The sequence below is a fragment of the Myodes glareolus genome, chromosome 7 (assembly GCF_982192425.1).
Source record: "Myodes glareolus chromosome 7, mMyoGla1.1, whole genome shotgun sequence".
NCBI lineage: Eukaryota > Metazoa > Chordata > Mammalia > Rodentia > Cricetidae > Myodes > Myodes glareolus.
Genome location: NC_142032.1, coordinates 77,675,178 through 77,693,787, shown reverse-complemented (window position 1 = coordinate 77,693,787; position 18,610 = coordinate 77,675,178). Strand labels below are relative to the sequence as shown.

Here is an 18,610-nt window from a genome sequence, read left to right as displayed (position 1 = left end):
CGGTGATAGGGCAGCATCTTGACCATTCTTCATCAAGCCCATTCCTCTGTGGGAATGGCTTCTAGCAGCCTGTGCCCACTTCTACCGGTTCTTTTCAACCACCAGTAATTAAGATGGCTGTTTGAAATATGCCCTCCTGTTGTGTTCTTCCTAGCTCACTCAACCAATGAGACAAGGATCCTACTCCCCATGCAGGGACCTAGAAATACCGCAGCCTCTGTTCTTAATGAATTCACAGAAAGCTGCATGACACATGACCACAGTACAATAGCCACAGGTGAGGACATGGGTACTGGAAACACCAATCCAGGCCCTTCATCCCCTCAGAAGTGTCAGTGGCATGGAAGTGGGAAGCCAGAACTTCCACTGGCCTCATTCTCCGTCCTACTGCTTCTCCTCAGACAAATCAGGAACCACAAACCCGAGCTTCCTCTCACTGAAGGCTGTGGCTTGGAGGAGACGGAACTGGCTGAGGTGTGAATAGAAGACCTGAGTCACTCAGGCTGCGCTTGCCACATGCCCCCTCCCCCATACCCAAATCTGCCGTCTACGGTTCCCACCTTTCCTTTCAGGCCTGATCCTCTGTCCTGTAGCTCCAGATGTGTCCCTGAGCCTGAGACACCTGGACGCTGTACAGCCGTTTCCCTGCCTGCCGTGAAGTCATCCATGAGCATAGGGGAGGTGCCCGGGGCCTGGGGTGGAGAGACGTCAGGGACAGGCAGGGGAAGAGGAAGTGTCTTGGGTGCTGGGGAGGACTGGCTTGCACTAGTGGGTGGGGACGGATGGTCATTGTGAGCTTTCTGGACAGACAGAGACGGACAGGATGGATTTTCTCCGGCTTCACCTCCCTGGGCTACATCAGGCCTTGAGGGGAGCACTGGTGAGAGGGGCAGAGAGATACCAGAGGCTTCCAGCCATTCCCTATAGTCTCACCTTTCCTCCTCCCTTAGAGCCTCTCCTCAGGTGTGGGGTCCTTTCCTAGAGTCAGCCAGACTTCCTGGGTTTCAATCTCCCGCCTCCATAAGCGCCTGCATGTACTCCAGGCTAGGCCCTGTCTTGGTCCTTATGCAGATTTCCAATCCCAGATTTCTTACCTGGATTTTTTTTTCTTGCATATTGCCTCAGGGAAAGGGCTAGATTTCCCCTGAATGTCTTCACTCTGCTCTCTTCTCTTCCAGGATTCCATCAGCGCTTTTGTGTCCTACCTCATAGGAGATACAGTTCCCACAGTAGAGAGGGAGAGGCAGGCAGCTGAGGAACTGGGGGAAGTGGCTGCAGGGAAGCCCGGGAAGGTTATACAGGAGGAAGCCCAGGAGGCGCTGGAGGGATTTAGAAGTGACCAGAGTCAGAGGGTAGGAGCACCTAGAGAGATCATCAGATGCCAAGAAGGAAGTTTAGCTGGTGAACAGGCGTGGGGGTGGAGAGCAGACAGCTCCCCAAGGCCCCGAGCAGAAAAGCAGGACACTGGGTCCAGGAAGGCAGCTGAGGGTGCCATGGGCCAGGAGCCAAATGCTCCGCTGAAACCCGAGGCAGGGCCTGGGACTCACAGAGATAGGAACAGTAAGAGAGCCCAGGAGATCTGGGAGCACGGTGAGCAGGAAGTGAGCAGTGGGGAGCCGCTGAGAACCTGTGAACAGAAGGAAGAAGAGGAGGAGGTGGTCAGAGCAACAGAGCCCGGAATAAGCAGGGGTGCAGAGTTGTCACAACCAGCCTGGCATAGGGAGCCTGAGGGGAATGCTGGTCCTGATGGGCAGAACGTAACAGAGGATAGCAAAGAGACAGATTGGGTGGCCGAGGAGGTGGGTGCAGAAACTAAGGGGTTTGAGGCTAAAGAGGCTGACGAGGAAGAAGAGAGGATGGTCCTGGTGCGGGATGGCCAAAGTGCAGGGGCACAGGGAGAACAACACCCAGGGGCAGAATCTGAGGCCATGCTGGGTAGAGAGGCCTGGACAGCCTCAGGCATTCATGAAGCAGACTATGGGCTAGACCCAGAAGACAGCATTCCAGAAGTTACTGGGAGAGTCTGGGTCGTAGAGGATGCTTGCCAAGGAAAGCAGCAAGGTGATATGGATGAGAAGAGAGGGGCTGAAGCTAGATACCAGCCCCAGACCCTGGAGATTGAGAGAACTAAAGAGATGGCTGAAGGCCAGATAGTAGGGAAGGTGTCCGTGGGAAACCAGGAGGCGCAGGACAGCTTTGAGGACAAAGAAAGGCAAGACTTAGCTATTGCTGATAGGAGGGTGAGTCTGGAAGAGGAGATGCAGGTGGAAGAGTTCCCCAGGGAGGAAAGGGGCTATGGAACCACAGAGGCTGTGCTAGCCCTGGACAAGGAGGCTAAATGTGAGCCTGACTTGGAAGACTCTCCAGAAGCCAGGCCTGAGGAGTTGTTTATAGCAGAGGAGAGTGAGGCCACTCAGATGAGACTAGAGGTATTGAGAGTAAAGGTCACCGAAGGACAGGACCCTGAGCTGCTGAGAGGTTCTCAGACCTTGACTGAACACCTTGAGGAAGGACAGCAGGGTCAGGAAGAGACCAGGAGAGCTCCAGACCTGAGCCCAGAGGGGGCGCTGAGCTTGGAGGACTGTCTCAGGCCTGTGGGATTAGCAGATCCTGAGCTAGAAGCCCAGGAAAACCGGGGAAGGGATGTGGACAATAGAAATAGCCAGGATGTAAACGCAGATGCTGAAGAAGAAGATGATGAGGAAGAGATTGCAACAGGGCAGGCCGTGAAGGTCAAGGTTGAAAGAGGCCAGGAGCCCCAACAGCCAGGGGTCCTAGGGTGGGGAGCAGAGGCAGAACTGATCTCCATAGCAGTAGACCAGGATCTAGAGGGAAGCCAAGGATCAGAGGCAGCGACAGGCCAGTCAGTGGAAGAATTCAAGCCCACGGAAAGCAAGACTAGTGAGGGGGAGGCTGCAGTGCCTTGGGAGACAAACAGAATGTGTAGGAAGAGGAGCCTGGAGGAGGTGGCCCTGAGCCTGCAGGACAGTGAAGAAATGCAGACCAGTTCTTCAGCAGCTGAGATTAGCATGGGTATCAGGACTGTGGGAGCCGAGGAAGGGCTGGAATGGGAAACTGGGATGAGTCAAGAGAGGGAATTTGGGAGAGCCCAGCATTCCAAGGACAGAGAGGAGACTGGGGGAGGCACGGAGCTGGCAGAGGCTGCAGAGACACAAAGTGGGCAGGAAGTTGCCTCAGAGGGCTCAGTAGAGGAGAAGGCACCTAGTTATGATGTCCAAGAAATTGGTGGGACTGGAGAGAGAGAGCAGGCAGATTTGGGGACATATGTAATGGCAGAAGGAATGACGGGAATAGATGGCATGACTTTGGGCTTCCAGGCGGAGAAAGCTGAGGGGTCTATAACCATCCTGGAAACTGAGGGGCCCCTAGGAGATCAGAAGCCCTTGGAAGAAGAAGCTGGGGGAGGGCTATCAAGAGAGTGGGGGGCCCACAACACTGAGAGAGAGACACAAAAGCTGCATGATGTGGAGGATGCCGAGAGAGAAGCACAGAGGACAGAGATCCAGGAGAATGATCCAGAACCCTCAGACCAAGAAAGGCATCAGACACACCAAATCCCCACATTAACTGTGCCTGGCGTCTCTGAATCGGGTGGGGCCACAGCAAGTGCCCCAGGGGATGCTCACAGCAGCTGGAATGAGGTGAGGGCTCCAGCAGGACCCTGAGAGGGACAAGCAGAAGTTGGAAGTCAGCTCTCCACAGTCTTCTGTGTCCCCTGCCCTGTAGGCCCTGCTCCCTGGAACCCGTCTGGACGTCTCTGTCCCACGGAGTCGTGTGCTTCTCTCCCGAAGTTCCTCACGGCGGCGCTCAAGGCCCTCGCTGCGCAGAATTTCCGCTCCCGAGCCGCAGTATGACCCTCCCAGTCCCCAACCCCAGGAGGAGCTGTTCCCTGAGCCGTCGCCTCTTCAGCCAGAGGAAACTTCAGAACTAAGTGCCACAAGGCCTGAAGACACTCCAGTGCCAGCTAGGAGAAAAATGCTGGGACCTGGGTAAGCACGGGGCACTACACTTGGGATGGTGAGGAGGCTGTGGGCACCTGGGATCCAGTTCCCATGGGTCTGCTTCTTCTACAGGTTTGGCCTCGCCCATCCTGGCATGATGCAGGAGCTGCAAGCCCGACTGAGCCAGCCAAAGCCACAGTGACAGGACCTAGAGCCCTTGTGAGATAGGCCTCCTAAGGGAGGGTCAGGACGCTCTGCTGGACTCTGGTTACCCTTGACTCCCTCAGCTACTGAAACACATCTTTGTCCTTCTGTGGGCCTCAGCTAAACCAGATGTTTACAAAGACCTTGAATCTAAGGAGTCTGATCCCACAGTATAAGCTGGTGGAGCTGGGTTCCACTGGCATCTATCACGGATCCCTCCCTGGTCACATTTCCCTTCTGTCTTGGCTACTCAGGAGACTACAAGGAAGACAGGATAAGGGAGACTCTCTTCCCCTAAGTCTTCCCTGTATGATCACCCGCTCCTAACTACCCATCATGCTAGAGTCCCACGGAGAGCTGTGTAAGGTAACACACCTCTGGGGCAGAAGCCAGCCCGAGGGAAAAAACTTCAAGGGCCTGGCGCTCAGTGGTCATGAGCAGCGGACCAGCTGCTTTGAGTTTCCAAAGTGATAGCTCAGCATCACAACTCTGCAGGTTGCTATGGTAACCTCCAGGCCAGAGTTGGGGTACATTGTAGGAACTTCAAGAATATAGAAGTAGAGAAAGGTTCTGGGTAGGTAGAAGCTTCGGACTGTCCCCAAGCTGTCCTGCTCTTTGAGTGGCAGACACTCCTGTGAAGACGTGGAGGCTCAAAGTGGGCCAGAAGGCTTTATTAGGCACCCGGCACGGTGGCCTACCTCAAGAATGAGACAATAAATAAACCATCATTTCCTAAAAATAAATAAATATCCAAGAAATAAATATCTGGTGAGGACTGTTGGACATTTAAGTTATTGGGTCAGGGCTGGGGACTAGTGAAGCCCTGTGTGGTCTGAGGCAAATGGGCTAGAGCTGTCCTATACTGTTGGCCAGACTCCAGCCTTAGCGTCTTAATGGGTGTGGGAAGGGAGCCGAAAGTCACTCCATAGGACTGGAAGCTAGGTGTTAGGAATCCCAAGCCGGGCCTGGGTGCTGGGGCATGGTCAACAGCAGCAGGTCCCGAACAGCCCGAGAGAGGACAAGCTCCAGGGAGTGTAGGAGCTGGTAGGTATAGAGCAGCTGGGGCCAGGACACTTGGAATGACACCTGGTTGGGGCCATCCAGAGCCCCTAGGAGCAGCTCCTTCCCTTCTTCCTCTTCCTCTTTGTCTTCCTCCTCCTCCTCAGAGCAGTTAAAGCCTGCAGCCAGCACCTGTGAGGAAAGACCCACAGATTACACAGTGCCGCATGAAGAACCTGAGAGTCTTCATTCCTTCTGTTGCCCATCACTTCCTCATGACATTCATGACCACGGCCATGATTGCTCTGGACAGCCTCTACCCCAGACTGTTTCCTTTAAGATTATCTATCTGTCTGTCTATCTATCTATCTATCTATCTATCTATCTATCTATCTATCTATCTGTGTATGTGTGTACCTGAGTGTATGTATATACAATACATGTGTGCAGTGCTTGAGAAGATAAAGTTCAAGATGGTTGTAAGTCACCATGTGGATGCTGGGACTCAAACTAGGGTCCTTTCCAAGAGTAAACAGTGCTCTTAACTGCTGAGCTATCTCTCCAGTCTAAAAATTCTTTTAAATTTTTAATGATTTACTTATTTTTATCTTGTGTGTATGAGCATTTTGCCTGCATGCATGTATGTGCGCTGCCTGCAAGACTGGTGTTCTTGGAGGCCAGAAGAGGGTGCTGGATGTCCTGAAACTGGGGTTATGGATGTTTGTGAGCATTTATCCTCTGCAAGAACAGCAAGTGCTCTTAACTGCTGTGCTGTCTCTCCAGCTCTATATTTCTTACATGTGTTTGTTTCTACAGAATCTTCCTACTTAACTCCAGAATGGCCTTGAGCTCACAGTCCTTCTGCCTCAACTTGCCAAGTGTTTGGGACTACAAGAATGCATCACCACACTTGGCTTAATAGATTAAAAACAAAAACAAAACAACTTTTACATTTATTTAATGTGTATGGATGTTTTCCCTACATGTAGGTCTGTGCGTTATCTATGTGCCAGGTCCTAAGGAGGTGAGAAAGGGCATCAGATCCCCTGAGCTGCCATGTAAGTGCTGAGAATTGGACCCAGGTCCTCTGGAAGAGCGGTCAGTGCTGTTAACCACTGAGCCATCTCTCCAGCCCCCTTACCTTTTATTTTTTTAATTAAAAAAATGGCCATAGTAGAGCAAGGCACTACAAACAGGATGGGATCGATCCCCTGGGTCACCCTGGGGGTCAAGCTCAGGAAATCCCTCTCTGCTATTAAGGAATTTTTCAGGGTCAGCAGGTGTGACATAGCTACTTCCCGCTCTTGCTTGCATTTTCTATTCTCCTTTTACTAAGGTAAAATTTCTATTGCCCTCTCATGTCTAGGAGAATCTGAGTGATGTCAGAATCGGAGGGAGAGGAGAACAGATACTGGGCCTGATGATGGCAGAGGCTGTCCTGGTGACCCTGGGTTCTTTCCTTGGAATCCAGTCCCCAAGAGCAGGCAGAGACTTTGGGCCGGAGCCAGGCCCTGAAGGTCTCACTAGGCTTCCTCAACCTGATTCACAGGGGTCTTTCAAAAGGGAGCCAGTGAGTTCTTTTGACTTGTAGATCCCTGGAGTCAAGGGTATAGTGGCCACACTACCTGGAAGCGGAAGTGCCTGTGCAGGTCCCGGAGATCCAGCCTCATGGCCCACAGCTGCACCCTCTCGGAGCTGGTCCAGGTCGCCTGGCTCCTCAATGCTCCCAGCAGGGCAGGGAAGGGCCTGAGTGTGGTGGAGAGGAAGCAGAGCCTCTCTGGATCCTATTGAAGGGAAGGGGGACGGTCAAGAGACACCTGCAGAACCCCAAACCCAGCCTCATCTTTTTGTGGGTCTCCTTTTCATGCCAGCTTTCATTTCATTCTCAATTTACTCTTTAAAAATGTATTATGTCGGCCGTGGTGACGCACATGTTTAATCTCACTCAGGAGGCAGAGGCCGGTAGATCTCTGTGAGTTTGAGGCCAGCCTGGTTTACATAGTGAGTACCAGGATAGTCAGAGCAAATAGTGAGAACTTATCTCAAAAAACTGAAAGAACTTACTACACTGTGTTTGTTTATAGCATGTGTGTATGTGCATGTGTACACATGCCTGTGGAGGTCACAGGACAACTTGCTGGGATTGGTTGTCTTCTTCTGCCATGTAGGTCCCAGGGATTGAACTCCGGTCATTAGGCTTGACAGCAAGCACCTTTATCTACTGAGTCATCTCGCTGCCTCCTTGAATTTATGCTTGTGTTCCCCCACCATTGCTGCGAGCTCTATCCCATCCCCTCCTTAGCCCATACTCTTCTCTGGCCTCAACTCAGCCCATCTCCCTCCATCCAGAGTCTCATTCCACTCCTTCTGTTGCCACCCTGTCCAACCTGTCAATCACATCCTGTTTCCAACATCTCTACCTCTTTCTGCCTCATTCCCACTCCTAACCCAGCTCCCTCTGCAGACTCAGATTCTTTGTTTGCCCATTCCACTCCCTTTGCCTGTCCCTAGCCTAATTTTCACTGTGATTTCCACAGCAATATTCTCGCCTCTGACCTGACCCCACTCCCATCCCAGTCACTAGCCCACTTCTTTCCTCCACCCCCAATCTCACTGCACTCCAGCCCCACCTTCTCCCCTACCCAGAGTCAGTCTCATCATCTTCCTTTCCCATGTTCAAATTCCAGCATGCTTCATCTCTCTCTTTGTTCCTCTCTCTCTGTCTCTCTGTCTGCTTCTGTCTGTCTGTCTGTCTGTCTCTCTCTCCCTCCCTCCCCCCATCTCAAATTGAAGTCTCTGCTTCCTAAGTACTGGGACTACAGATGTGTACCACTACCCACTATCCTTTCGGCTTCTCCTCTATACACAGAGCATATTAACCACGCAAACCTGTAGATCCATGTTCACTTAAACCCTTGTCTGTGTCCCAGGCTCAATTGCCAGTTTCCCCACTCCCTGCCCTTCACTCACAGAGAGGTGACGCCATGCCTGGAAGGTCAGGGAAACATTGGGGAGATGATGTCCCAGGGGCAGGAGGTCCAGGTTCACTCCTGGCAACCGAGATTCAGCCTGAAGGGTAAGTTCTGTTAGTGGGGCCCAATGGGACTCGGGGGTGTCCCCACCCACCTCCAGACCTGACTGCATTAAGGAGACTCACAAAGCTGTGGACATAGCTCTGAACCTCAGAGAGCAGCTTCCTGGCAAGGTGCAGGCTGGCTGTGAATTCCCTGCGCAGCTCCTGCAGGCTCAGGGGGCCTGTTGGGAACCCCCAGGCACCAGCTTGCACCAGAAGCAAGGGTAGCAGCAGCAGGCTGAGCCCTGGAGAGAGGAGAGAGGGCTCAAGATAAAAAAGAGGGCAAGATGAAGGCCTGGGAACCCCAGAGAAGAGAACAAGTCTATACAACACTGAGTCGCTTTCACTGGCAGCTTCAAGCTGTGCCCTTAGAACCACCATTTGGACCATAGAGGCTGCCCTGTGTCATCTCTGCACAAGTGCCATTGTTGTAAGGAGACAAAGGTGGGACCTGGACACATTCACCACCTCACTGATTTCCTTGGTCAGTTGCCTGCATAACTGCATGCCTTTAGCCTGGTCCTTAGTATTGTCTCCATTTTGCAGTGGAGAAGGATCTTGAGACTAGGAAAAGCAACTAGCCGAAACCAGACAGTGAGAGGAACAGGGAGGCAGGGCTGGATTCCAGATCCATCCAAACACAGGCCAGTATGCATTCCCCAGGGAACTCAGATGAAGTAGTCTCCTGTCCCAGAAGTGGGGACTCTGCTATGCTAAGGATTCCTTGGACTCTTCTAGGCAGCTCTGGTGCTTTGAACTAACCTAGGGCTATGGAAGAGACCTGGCGAAGCCAGTGGCTCTTTTCCAGGGACTCAGATGGAAGGTGGTAAGGCCACAGTGCACTGGAGCCCTTCTGGGGTAAATCAGCAGCATGGCACTGGAAGGGACGTGGGGTGGAGAGGCACTGATGGGAGGGAGGAGGCTAGCCTAGTCCTTCCTGAGCAGGTCACTTACTATCTCTGGGTCCCAGGCTCCCAAGAAGCGGGCAGGACAGTGGAGCGGAAGAGGGCAGTTTTCAAAGGTGTCTCTCTCATTCGGGAGTTACACAGTTCCCCCTCGAAACCCAAACCCAAACCATTCCCAAATCCGTCCCCACTCCTGCTCTTCTCCACGTCCCTTCTCTGTCTATTCATAATCTCTAACCCGCCTCTAAGTGCCCTTGGAAGAGGTTAATGGGCTTTCAGAAGTAGGCAGTGCCTGAGATCTCTGGCATTCAGGCTTCTTGGCTTGGGAACCACTCTGACTTTCTAGCATCCTGGAGACTAAAGCAAAACAGAATTCTTCCTAGCTCTAGGATGGGGATAGAACATGTACCCATGGGCCCAAGTAAATATTACACCCCAGACTAAGCTGTGCTAACTCAGACCCTCTTTAAGTTCTGGACACGCCAAGACCTCTTTTGTAGTGAAGCCAGCTCTCACCCTCCAGTTCTCCTGATCCTACCCAGTCCTGCACTTGTCCTTCTCCTATAGCTCTGTTCCTGGCTCCTGGGTTACCAGCTGCAGACTGGGCAACCTCTAAGCTTCAGAGGGGCTGCCCCCTTGGTCCCAGGCAATGCTTGTTCCAGCCCCCTCCCCATTCTGTTCTTCTGACGGTCCTCAATTCTCAGCCATGTCTTCATTTGTCTATAGGGTCCTACTCCTGGCCACATTACCTATCCAGTCTTTCTTACACACCCCAGCCAAACTGTCCTAACACTTGCCCAGTCAGGGCAAGACTATAATCCCACTGTTCCAGCCCCTGCCCTCTTACACCAGTCTTGCTGCTGTAGTCAGCCAGCCATGCCCATGAGCTGGGCCAAGATGTTGCCCCTCAGTCATCTGCCCCTGCCCTACCTGTCCAGCTCTCCCAGGCTCTCTGTCAAACCTCCCATCCCTCTGCCCAGTCCCAGCAACTCACGCCAGCCAAGGCCTCCTGTCACCTGGCCCATGTCAGGGCCCAGCCTCTGAGTGCAGCCATCTCCTGGGTAGGGGGGTCTTATACTGGGGGTTGCGCCCAGTTTCACTTTCTGTCCTGCTTGTACTTTCAGCTTTGTGCTCACCAAGTCTTCCCTTCTAAAATGGGGAAATGTAATTTCCCTTCCCAGAGGGGGAAGCATGGGGGTGGCGGGAAGCTCGGGTTTCAGCCCATCTGAGCTCCGGACCTACTGCTGGGCTCCCAGGTCCAGCCCCTCCCTCAACTCCCCATCTCTAGTCCACTTACATAGTTCCGTCCACTGGTGGAACTCGAAAGACCCACCCTCCTCATACTTCTCTGCTGCCACTACATCCAAGGGCCATTGCCACTCCATTGTCCTGTGAATGACAGATGGCCAGGTAAGGGAATTACCCATAAGAGGGGACTTGGTGGGGTTGACTCATCCATACCCTCATTTGGTTTACCAGATGGCTGAAGAGTGTGCGGGAAGTCATAGCTCCATAGTGAGGAATGAGTCTGTGTGGGGCTGGCAGGGACTAGTTTGATGCACCGAGAGCTGGCATTCAGGTATCTGTAACCAAGTGTCAGGGCTGAAGGAGACCAATCTCGAGACCATGGTATCATAATCAGCTTTATTCGGACAATGGCTCTGTCTATGGACAGAGTCGCATAGGATTAGGGCTCAGTCCACATCAAGGGTCAGAACTTGGTCTAGGGCCGAACTCAGTGCCTGGACTGGGGCCAGTATGTGTGCTCTCTCTGTATTTGGGGCCAGAGCTCTCAGTGAACCCTCTGCTTGTGGCTGATCAGTGTTAGGCTTCGGTCTTCATGGGTGACAGAGCTGTGTAGCTTCTGACTGAGGCTGACTCAGTGAGGTGAAAATTTAGGCTAGGATAAGACCTCAACCAATGACCAGAACTGAGGTTCAGCCTGAGGCCAGCTTGGGGTTGTATGAGGTTCAAGCCTCAGTCACGCCCCGCAGTAAGCCCAGGGTTTCAGCACCATGAGGATCATGGTCAGAGATGGAGCCTGACCGCAGCGTCCTTGCTAGTGCAACTCTGCTCTCAGCCACACCCTTGATTTCCCATCTTCTGAGACAGCATGGGGGTTTCTTCGTCTTCCCCAAACTCCCACTTTCCTTTTGGGACTTGTGGGGTTTCCCTACAGGGTTCCTCCTGTGAGACAGAAACTAAGGGGGCTTCCCCTTTGGGTACCCTACTCCTTAGCTCTGCCTCAGAACTGCCCACCCAAGTCTGCCCGGGACACGGTGCCAGGGAGATACCAAGTCCTGGAAGCTGTTGGAGAGCGTCAGGGAAGAAAATGGAAACTGGACCAGGGCATCCTGGTCCAGTCAGGTGTCTGCTGCCAGGGGCAGCAGTTCCTCCACCCACTTCTGATGTGTGTAGGGGTTGGGGGCTGTGGGATGATAAGGACAGAGATTGGTTTGGTCTTCTGCACAGCCACCCCACTCCCCACCATGGAGCACACAGTCCTTGGTCCCCCCTTAATTCTATCCACTGCTCCTCCCATTGTCCGTTCCCTCATGAATAAACCACATTATTGATTATCGCCTTCTGGACCTCTGGCTTCCCTCCCAGTCCCTCTGACCTTCATCAGTTCCCCGACCCTCGCTTTATGCCAGTTCTAGCCACTGGCATACTGTCCCCAGTGTTGCTCAAGTGGCTCCACCCGAGTCCTGGACCTATTCCCTTTTGGTTTCCCTGGCGTTGTGGTTCATCCCCCCTCCTGACAAATTTTATCTCAAATGGATTCTTTACAGTTGTTTTACCCTGCTCACTCCACTCCCACACATGTTTCTGCCACACTGGCCTCCTTGTTGCCGTTAGAGCATAAGTCCTCACGGCCTTTGCACTTGCTTCTCCTCCTTCCTTTCCTCAGCTATCTGAAGAGTTTACTCTGTGAAAGAGCCCCGATACCTCCGCCTCACGTTCTCAGATGATCCACCCAACAAATTAAAATTCTCCCTCGGGTGGGAGTTACACAATTCTCCTCAAAACCCAACCCTAACCACCCACTTGTCTCTGCATTTCCTATCCTTTCCCTGCTTGATCATTGTTATTATTAATAATTATCATTATTAATTTTTTATTATTTGTTTTGCGCGCATGTGTGTGTAAGGCATGTGTGTCAAAGTGCACATGTGGAAGTCAGAGGAAAACTCTGTGGAATCAGTTATCTTTTCCCACCTTTGTTCAGGTTTTAGGGGTCCATTCTAGATCCTCAGGCTTGTAGGGCAAATGCTATACCCGCTTAGGCATCTCGCTAGCCCTCCATACTTTATTTTTTTGAACCTTGCCTGCCTGTCTGTCTGTCTGTCTGCCTATCTATCTATCTATCTATCTATCTATCTATCTATGTTTTGTAAGACAGGGCCTCAAGTCACACATTTAATCCCAGTGCTTGGGAACAGAGAGAAGCAGAGCTCTGTGAAGTCGGCCTAGCCTGCAAGGACATCCAAAGCCACATAGAGAGACCCTGTCTCAAAAAAAAAAAAATACTAAAAACTTTTGAAAAGCAGAAAAAGACAGACTGGCCTCAAGCTTGAACTCTTCCTGCTTCAGTGTCCCAAAGCTGTGGCCTGGAGTCAGCAGGAAATGGAAGGGATGTGGTAAGAGGTGAGAAAAGGAAACTAGGGAAGCCTGGGGCGTGGCTTCTGGGTGCGACCTGGCAATCTCGGACCTCAGTTTCCTCATTGAGACTTGACAGCTAGTTTCAGAGTCAGCCAGTGATCTCACACACAGAAATTAAAACCCAGAGCAAGAGCGAAAGGACCGTCTGCCGAGTTTCTAGTTCTTTCCCACACCCTGCGGGCTCTCCAGAGCTTGGGGGAACCCTGAGCTTGGGGCAGCATTGATTTCAGTGGAGCCATGGGAAGGAAAGTCTCACTGGAGGCACGTGGAGAGCGGGAACAGAACACAGTCCGGAACCCAACTCGTGTTTCCAGCTTGTGCCGAACTGGGGAATCCCCAGGTTACGTGATGTCAGTGCCAAGCTCTAACATGGTGCCACCACGGTGGCCTGTGGGGAAGGCAGGAAGGTCTGGAGTTGAGCCTCACGCGGAGGCTTCTGAGCCCAGGCGGAGAACCCTGATGTTGGGAAGGCTTCTGCTCCCTCCAACAGGAAGGTGGATGTGGCTGTATCAGGCCACATTCCACCCGGGGCCTTTGTTTTGAAACACTCTTTTTTTTTTTTTTTTAATTATACACATTTGTGTGTGTGTCTGTGTTGGGGTTTATTTATAGCATGTGGGTACTAACAGAAACTGAGGTGTTCAATCCCCTGGAAATGGAGTTACAGGCAATTGGTTGTATTGTCTAACATAGTTCCTGGGAACTGAACTGATGTCGTCGGAAGGATCAGTAAGCTTCCGTAACTGCTGAGCCATCTTTCCAGCTCCCTTCCCCTTTCCAGACAGGGTCTCACTGTGTAGCCCTGGCTGGCCTGGAGCTTCTCTGTAGACCAAGAACTCACAGGGTCTGACCTCTACTTTTTGAGTGCTGAGATTAAAGGCATGTGCCACTATGCCAGCCCCCACCACTCACACCACACTTTTTAAAAAAATATATAGGATTTTGTCATATAGCCCAGGCAGGCCTGAAACTTTCCACCCTTCTGTTTGAGACTACCAAGTTCTGGGGTTCTAGGCATGTGCCACTATGCCTAGCTAAGATTCCTTTTTTTCCTCAGGGCCTTGAGTATGTTAAGGACACACTCTACCACGGAGAGTCTACCTGGAGAAATCCTACAGTGTCCACTCACAGAATGAGCAAGGGACTTCATTGTCCAGCTCCCTCCTGACTACCACCCTGCACCTAAACACACCTGCTTTTCTAGACCTAACTTTGCAATGTCCTTTTACAGGGGAAAAGAATGAAGGTTTTACCTCTTGTCCTCCAAGGCTGTTGGTTCCATGACAACATGTTTAGGCACAGGGTGGTGGTAAGCACATAGTGAGTTCCAGGACAGCCAAGGATATATAGTGAGTGTCTCAAAGGAGGACCCCTGCTTAGACTCCTAGCAATCGGGGACCTAGCAACAAGTAACCTGAACTGGCCATCTCTTGTGACCAGATTGGTACCTGGCCCAACTGCCATCAGAGAGGCACCGTCCAGCAACTGATGGAGGCAGAAGCAGAGACCCACAGCCAAACATTAGGCAGGGTCTGGGAATCCAGAGGGGGAAGAGAAAAAGGCATGTAGGAACCAGAGATGTCAAGGGCTCAATGGGAAGGCTCACACAATCGACTAACCTGGGTTCCTAAGGGCTCTCAGGGACTGAACCGACAACCAGGGAGTCTACATGAGACTGACCTAGGCACTCTGAATATATGTTACAGTTGTGTAGCTTGGTCCTCTTGTGGGATTCCTAATAGCAGGAACAGGGCTGTCTGTCTCTTTCACTGGCTTTTGGGAGTCTACTCCTTATACTGGGTCACCTTGCCCAGCCTTAATACATGAGTGTGTGTGTGCATTGCTTAGTTTTACTGCAACCTGGTAGGCTATGTTTTATTGATACTCATGGGAGACCTGCCCTTTCCTGGACGGAGTTGGAAGAGGAGGGGGTGGTGGTGGAAGTGGAGTAGAGATGTAGGGGGCAGGGATGAGAAGCGGCTGCGGCTCATAAATAATAAATAGATGAATAAAATTAAACAAACCTCTTGGAAGGAGTCTGTCTCAGAGATGGATGGAAGACTGGAGTCCAGTACTGTGGAGAGCTAAGAATGTCATCAGATAGCATCTTGGACCTTTAAAAGGTTTCCCCCATCTCAACATATCTGCCTGTCTGGTGTGCCCACCAATATATTTTAAACTTGCCTTGATTTATGACTTTCTTTGTTTTGTAACACTGAAAAATCCTTGTGAAACTGCTTCCATGTTGGAACATGGAATTTGGGGGTAACCTGAGCCTGTGTTCCAGGGTCATGGTCACTCAGAAATGCTCCAGAATAAACTATGTCTTATTCCTTTAAAAAAAAAATAAAAAAGAATGAAAAGCTAAGTCAGCACAGTTGCTGGGTAGCAAGTTGTCTGACTGTCAGATTCCCTGTCTATACCGTCTGTATGCGAGACAAGTTGTCTGACTGTCAGATTCCCTGTCTATACCATCTGTATGCGAGACAAGTTGTCTGACTGTCAGATTCCCTGTCTATACCATCTGTATGCGAGACAAGTTGTCTGACTGTCAGATTCCCTGTCTATACCATCTGTATGCGAGACAAGTTGTCTGACTGTCAGATTCCCTGTCTATACCATCTGTATGCGAGACAAGTTGTCTGACTGTCAGATCCCCTGTCTATACCATCTGTATGCGAGACAGAGTGTGCCAACTGCTACACCTGGAGCGTTCACCAAGCCATCGTGCATGAAAGAGTAAGCATGAGGCCCTGCATTGGTAAAACGGGGGTTTAGCTATTAGTGGGTATTACAAGGCCTGACCCACAGGAAACAACAAGAAATACCAGTTCTTGCTAATCTGAGATGAGAGCCCGACAAGGCGTTCAGCTTGTAACTTGCTGGGAAACCCTTGAAAAGTCACAAAGACCAGAAGTCTTTGTTTCTTCCCTTGGAGAATGGGGTTCAGCAAGCAGCTATCTCCTTCCCAGAGAACAAAGGGCTCAGAGGAACAGAGAAAGCTACATAAAGAGACATCCTGAGAAAGGGACCCAAGCCCAAACACATTTGTTTCTTTTATATGTGACTTATACGCACACAGCCAGAACCAGGTGGTGGTGGTGCATATCTTTAATCCCAGCACTCAGGAGGCAGAGGCAGGTGGATCTCTGTGAGTTTGAGGCCAGCCTGGTCTACAAGAGCTAGTTCCTGGACAACCAAAACTGTTATACAGAGAAACCCTGTCTCAAAAAATCAAAGCAAAACAAAGGTATACACATCCAGAGGTATGCCGTATCCTTTACATTTGATCTCACAAGGCTGTTATATATGTTATATATTTCCAATGATCCAATGCTTTGTCTAGAGCCACAAGTTCAAGTGTGGAACATCCCACTGTGGCGTCATTTTGGCACGCAGAAGGATTATATTGAGTCTGTCAAGATAGTTCTCTGGAGGCTGGAGAGACAGAACATTGGTTAAGAGAATTTGCTGCTCTTCTAGGGCCAAGTTCAAGTCTCAGGATCCACACAGCTGTTCACAACTCAACTGTTTGTAACTCCAATTCCAGACGATCCTTTGCCTTCTTCTGGCCTCCCCCAGGCACCAGGCATGCACGTGCACACAGACATATGTGTAGGCAAAACACCCATCCATAACATAAAAACAATAAAAAAGATTTTTGAAAAGCTGGGTGATGGTAGCACACACCTTTAATCCCAGCATCCAGGAGGAAGAGGCAAGTGGGTCTTTTAAGTCTGAGGCCAGTCTGATTCAGAGAGAATTCAGGACAGCCAGGACTATACAGAGAAACCCTTCCTTGAAAAACCAAAACCAAAAAAAGACTCAACCGGGCGGTGGTGGTGCACACCTTTAATCCCAGCACTCGGGAGGCAGAGGTAGGTGGATCTCTGTGAGTTCGAGGCCAGCCTAGTCTACAAGAGCTAGTTCCAGGACAGGATTCAAAGCTACAGAGAAACCCTGCCTTGAAAAACAAAACAAAACAAAACAACAAAAAAAGGCTCAGCTGTTTAGGGCTCCTGATGTCAAGCCTGATAACTTGAACTTGACTCTCAGGACACGTGATGGAAGAAGAGAGCTGATTCCAGCTGTGGTGTAGGGTGCGTCCCCTCGCTCTCCTTCACACATACACACACAGACACACACACATAGACACACACACACACACACAGACACACACACACAGACACCCACATACACACAGACACACACATACATACATACACACAGACACCCACATACACACAGACACACACACATAGACACACACACACACAGACACACACACACACAGACACACACACACAGACACCCACATACACACAGACACACACACACATACATACACACAGACACCCACATACACACAGACACACACACATAGACACACACACACACAGACACACACACACAGACACCCACATACACACACACACACACATACAGACACCCACATACACACAGACACACAGACACACACATACACACAGACACCCACATACACACAGACACACAGACACACAGACACACACACACACACACACACACACACACACACACGTGCGCGCGCCTTCCAGATCTAGGAACATTTAGATTTCAGATTTTTGAGTGAGGAATGCTCAGTCTATTTGATACATAAGTCAAAACCTGTCAAGTGGCCAGGGAGTGAACGAGTAAGGAGGGCCTTCAGGATACAGTTGACAGGTCATTTCCACCTGTCCTCCACTCCTTTTTAAATGAAAAAAAAAAGTACTTAGAGCTGAGCACGGTTGTGTGTGATATCCCAGCACCTGGAAGGCTGAGGCTAGCCTACACTGCAAGGCAAGATCCTGTCTCAACTACCCTTACTCTAACCAAAAAAGGAGAAAGAATAAAAATTAAAGTAAAAATTAAAGTGTTGGGGTGTGATCCCCAGCACTGAGATAGAGGGTGGATGTCTAGATAGGCAGACAGGTAGATAGAGATGTAGATCTATGGAACACCAGTTAAGTGCGGCGCAGTCATTGCTCTATTTTTTATTTTTAAATTTTACGTATTGTTTCACTTTTAATTTGATAGAGATTGAATCCAGAGCCTTGGGCTGGGCAGTCTACCACTGAATGACCATCACAGCCCTAGTCATTCTTAGTGAAGCCTATGATCAGTGCCGTGGAATTATAACTGCACTGTAGTCAAATGCTTATGAAGTGGCCAAGGTAATGACATCTTGTTCTGTGTGGTGGTTTGAATAAGAATGGCTCCCACAGGCTCATATATTTGAATGCTTAGTTGTTAGGGAGTAGTTCTATTTAAGAAGAGTTGGGAGGTGTGTCCTTGTTAGAGGAAATGTGTTCCTGAAGATGGGCTTGAACATTTCAAAAGCCCATACCCATCCCAGCTTTTCTCTCTCTTTTTCTCTCTCTCTGGATCAGGATGTAATTCTCAGCCACTGCTTCAAAGCCATGAGCATCACCCCGCTCCTGCCATGCCCCCACCATGATGACAATGGACTAACCCTCTAAAACTGTAAGCCAGCCCCCAATTAAATGCTTTCCTTTATAAGAGGTGCCATGGTCATGGTGTCTCTCACAGCAATAGAACAGCGACTAAGGCATCATTGTCTTACCCTGGCTACATTTTTGTGTCTGCTCAGGCAATTTTCAGTCCCTAAACCCCCTGAACAGTCATATCCACTTTGGCAATGAATTCACATCCCATTTGGGACTTTTCATGACCTTGACCATGGCCCAGATGAGAACCAAAATAGCTGCTGAATTTATAGCTAACTTGAATGTTGCCAGGTTTCCCCGACCTACACCTGACAG

The 18,610-nt window shown here is 50.6% G+C and overlaps 2 protein-coding genes across 2 annotated transcripts in view; one reads left to right on the top strand and one right to left on the bottom strand.

Moving 5' to 3' along the window:
• The first annotated feature begins 748 nt into the window (after positions 1-748).
• Positions 749-4,928, top strand: Apobr (apolipoprotein B receptor). The gene is made up of 4 exons (XM_048460122.3): positions 749-880; positions 1,179-3,662; positions 3,748-4,010; positions 4,095-4,928. Exons 1-4 carry the CDS (start codon positions 824-826, stop codon positions 4,162-4,164), a joined length of 2,874 nt encoding a protein of 957 aa, XP_048316079.3. The 5' UTR covers positions 749-823; the 3' UTR covers positions 4,165-4,928.
• Positions 4,929-5,061: 133 nt separating this feature from the next.
• Positions 5,062-18,610, bottom strand: part of Il27 (interleukin 27) — a 29,253-nt gene continuing 15,704 nt past the window's right edge. The window contains exons 2-6 of the mRNA XM_087908697.1: positions 10,441-10,532; positions 8,323-8,483; positions 8,136-8,234; positions 6,791-6,949; positions 5,062-5,357 (exon numbers count right to left, since the gene is read on the bottom strand). Of these exons, the coding sequence (XP_087764823.1) occupies positions 5,112-5,357; positions 6,791-6,949; positions 8,136-8,234; positions 8,323-8,483; positions 10,441-10,532 (757 nt within the window). The 3' untranslated portion in view covers positions 5,062-5,111. The remainder of the gene's footprint in view (positions 5,358-6,790; positions 6,950-8,135; positions 8,235-8,322; positions 8,484-10,440; positions 10,533-18,610) is intronic.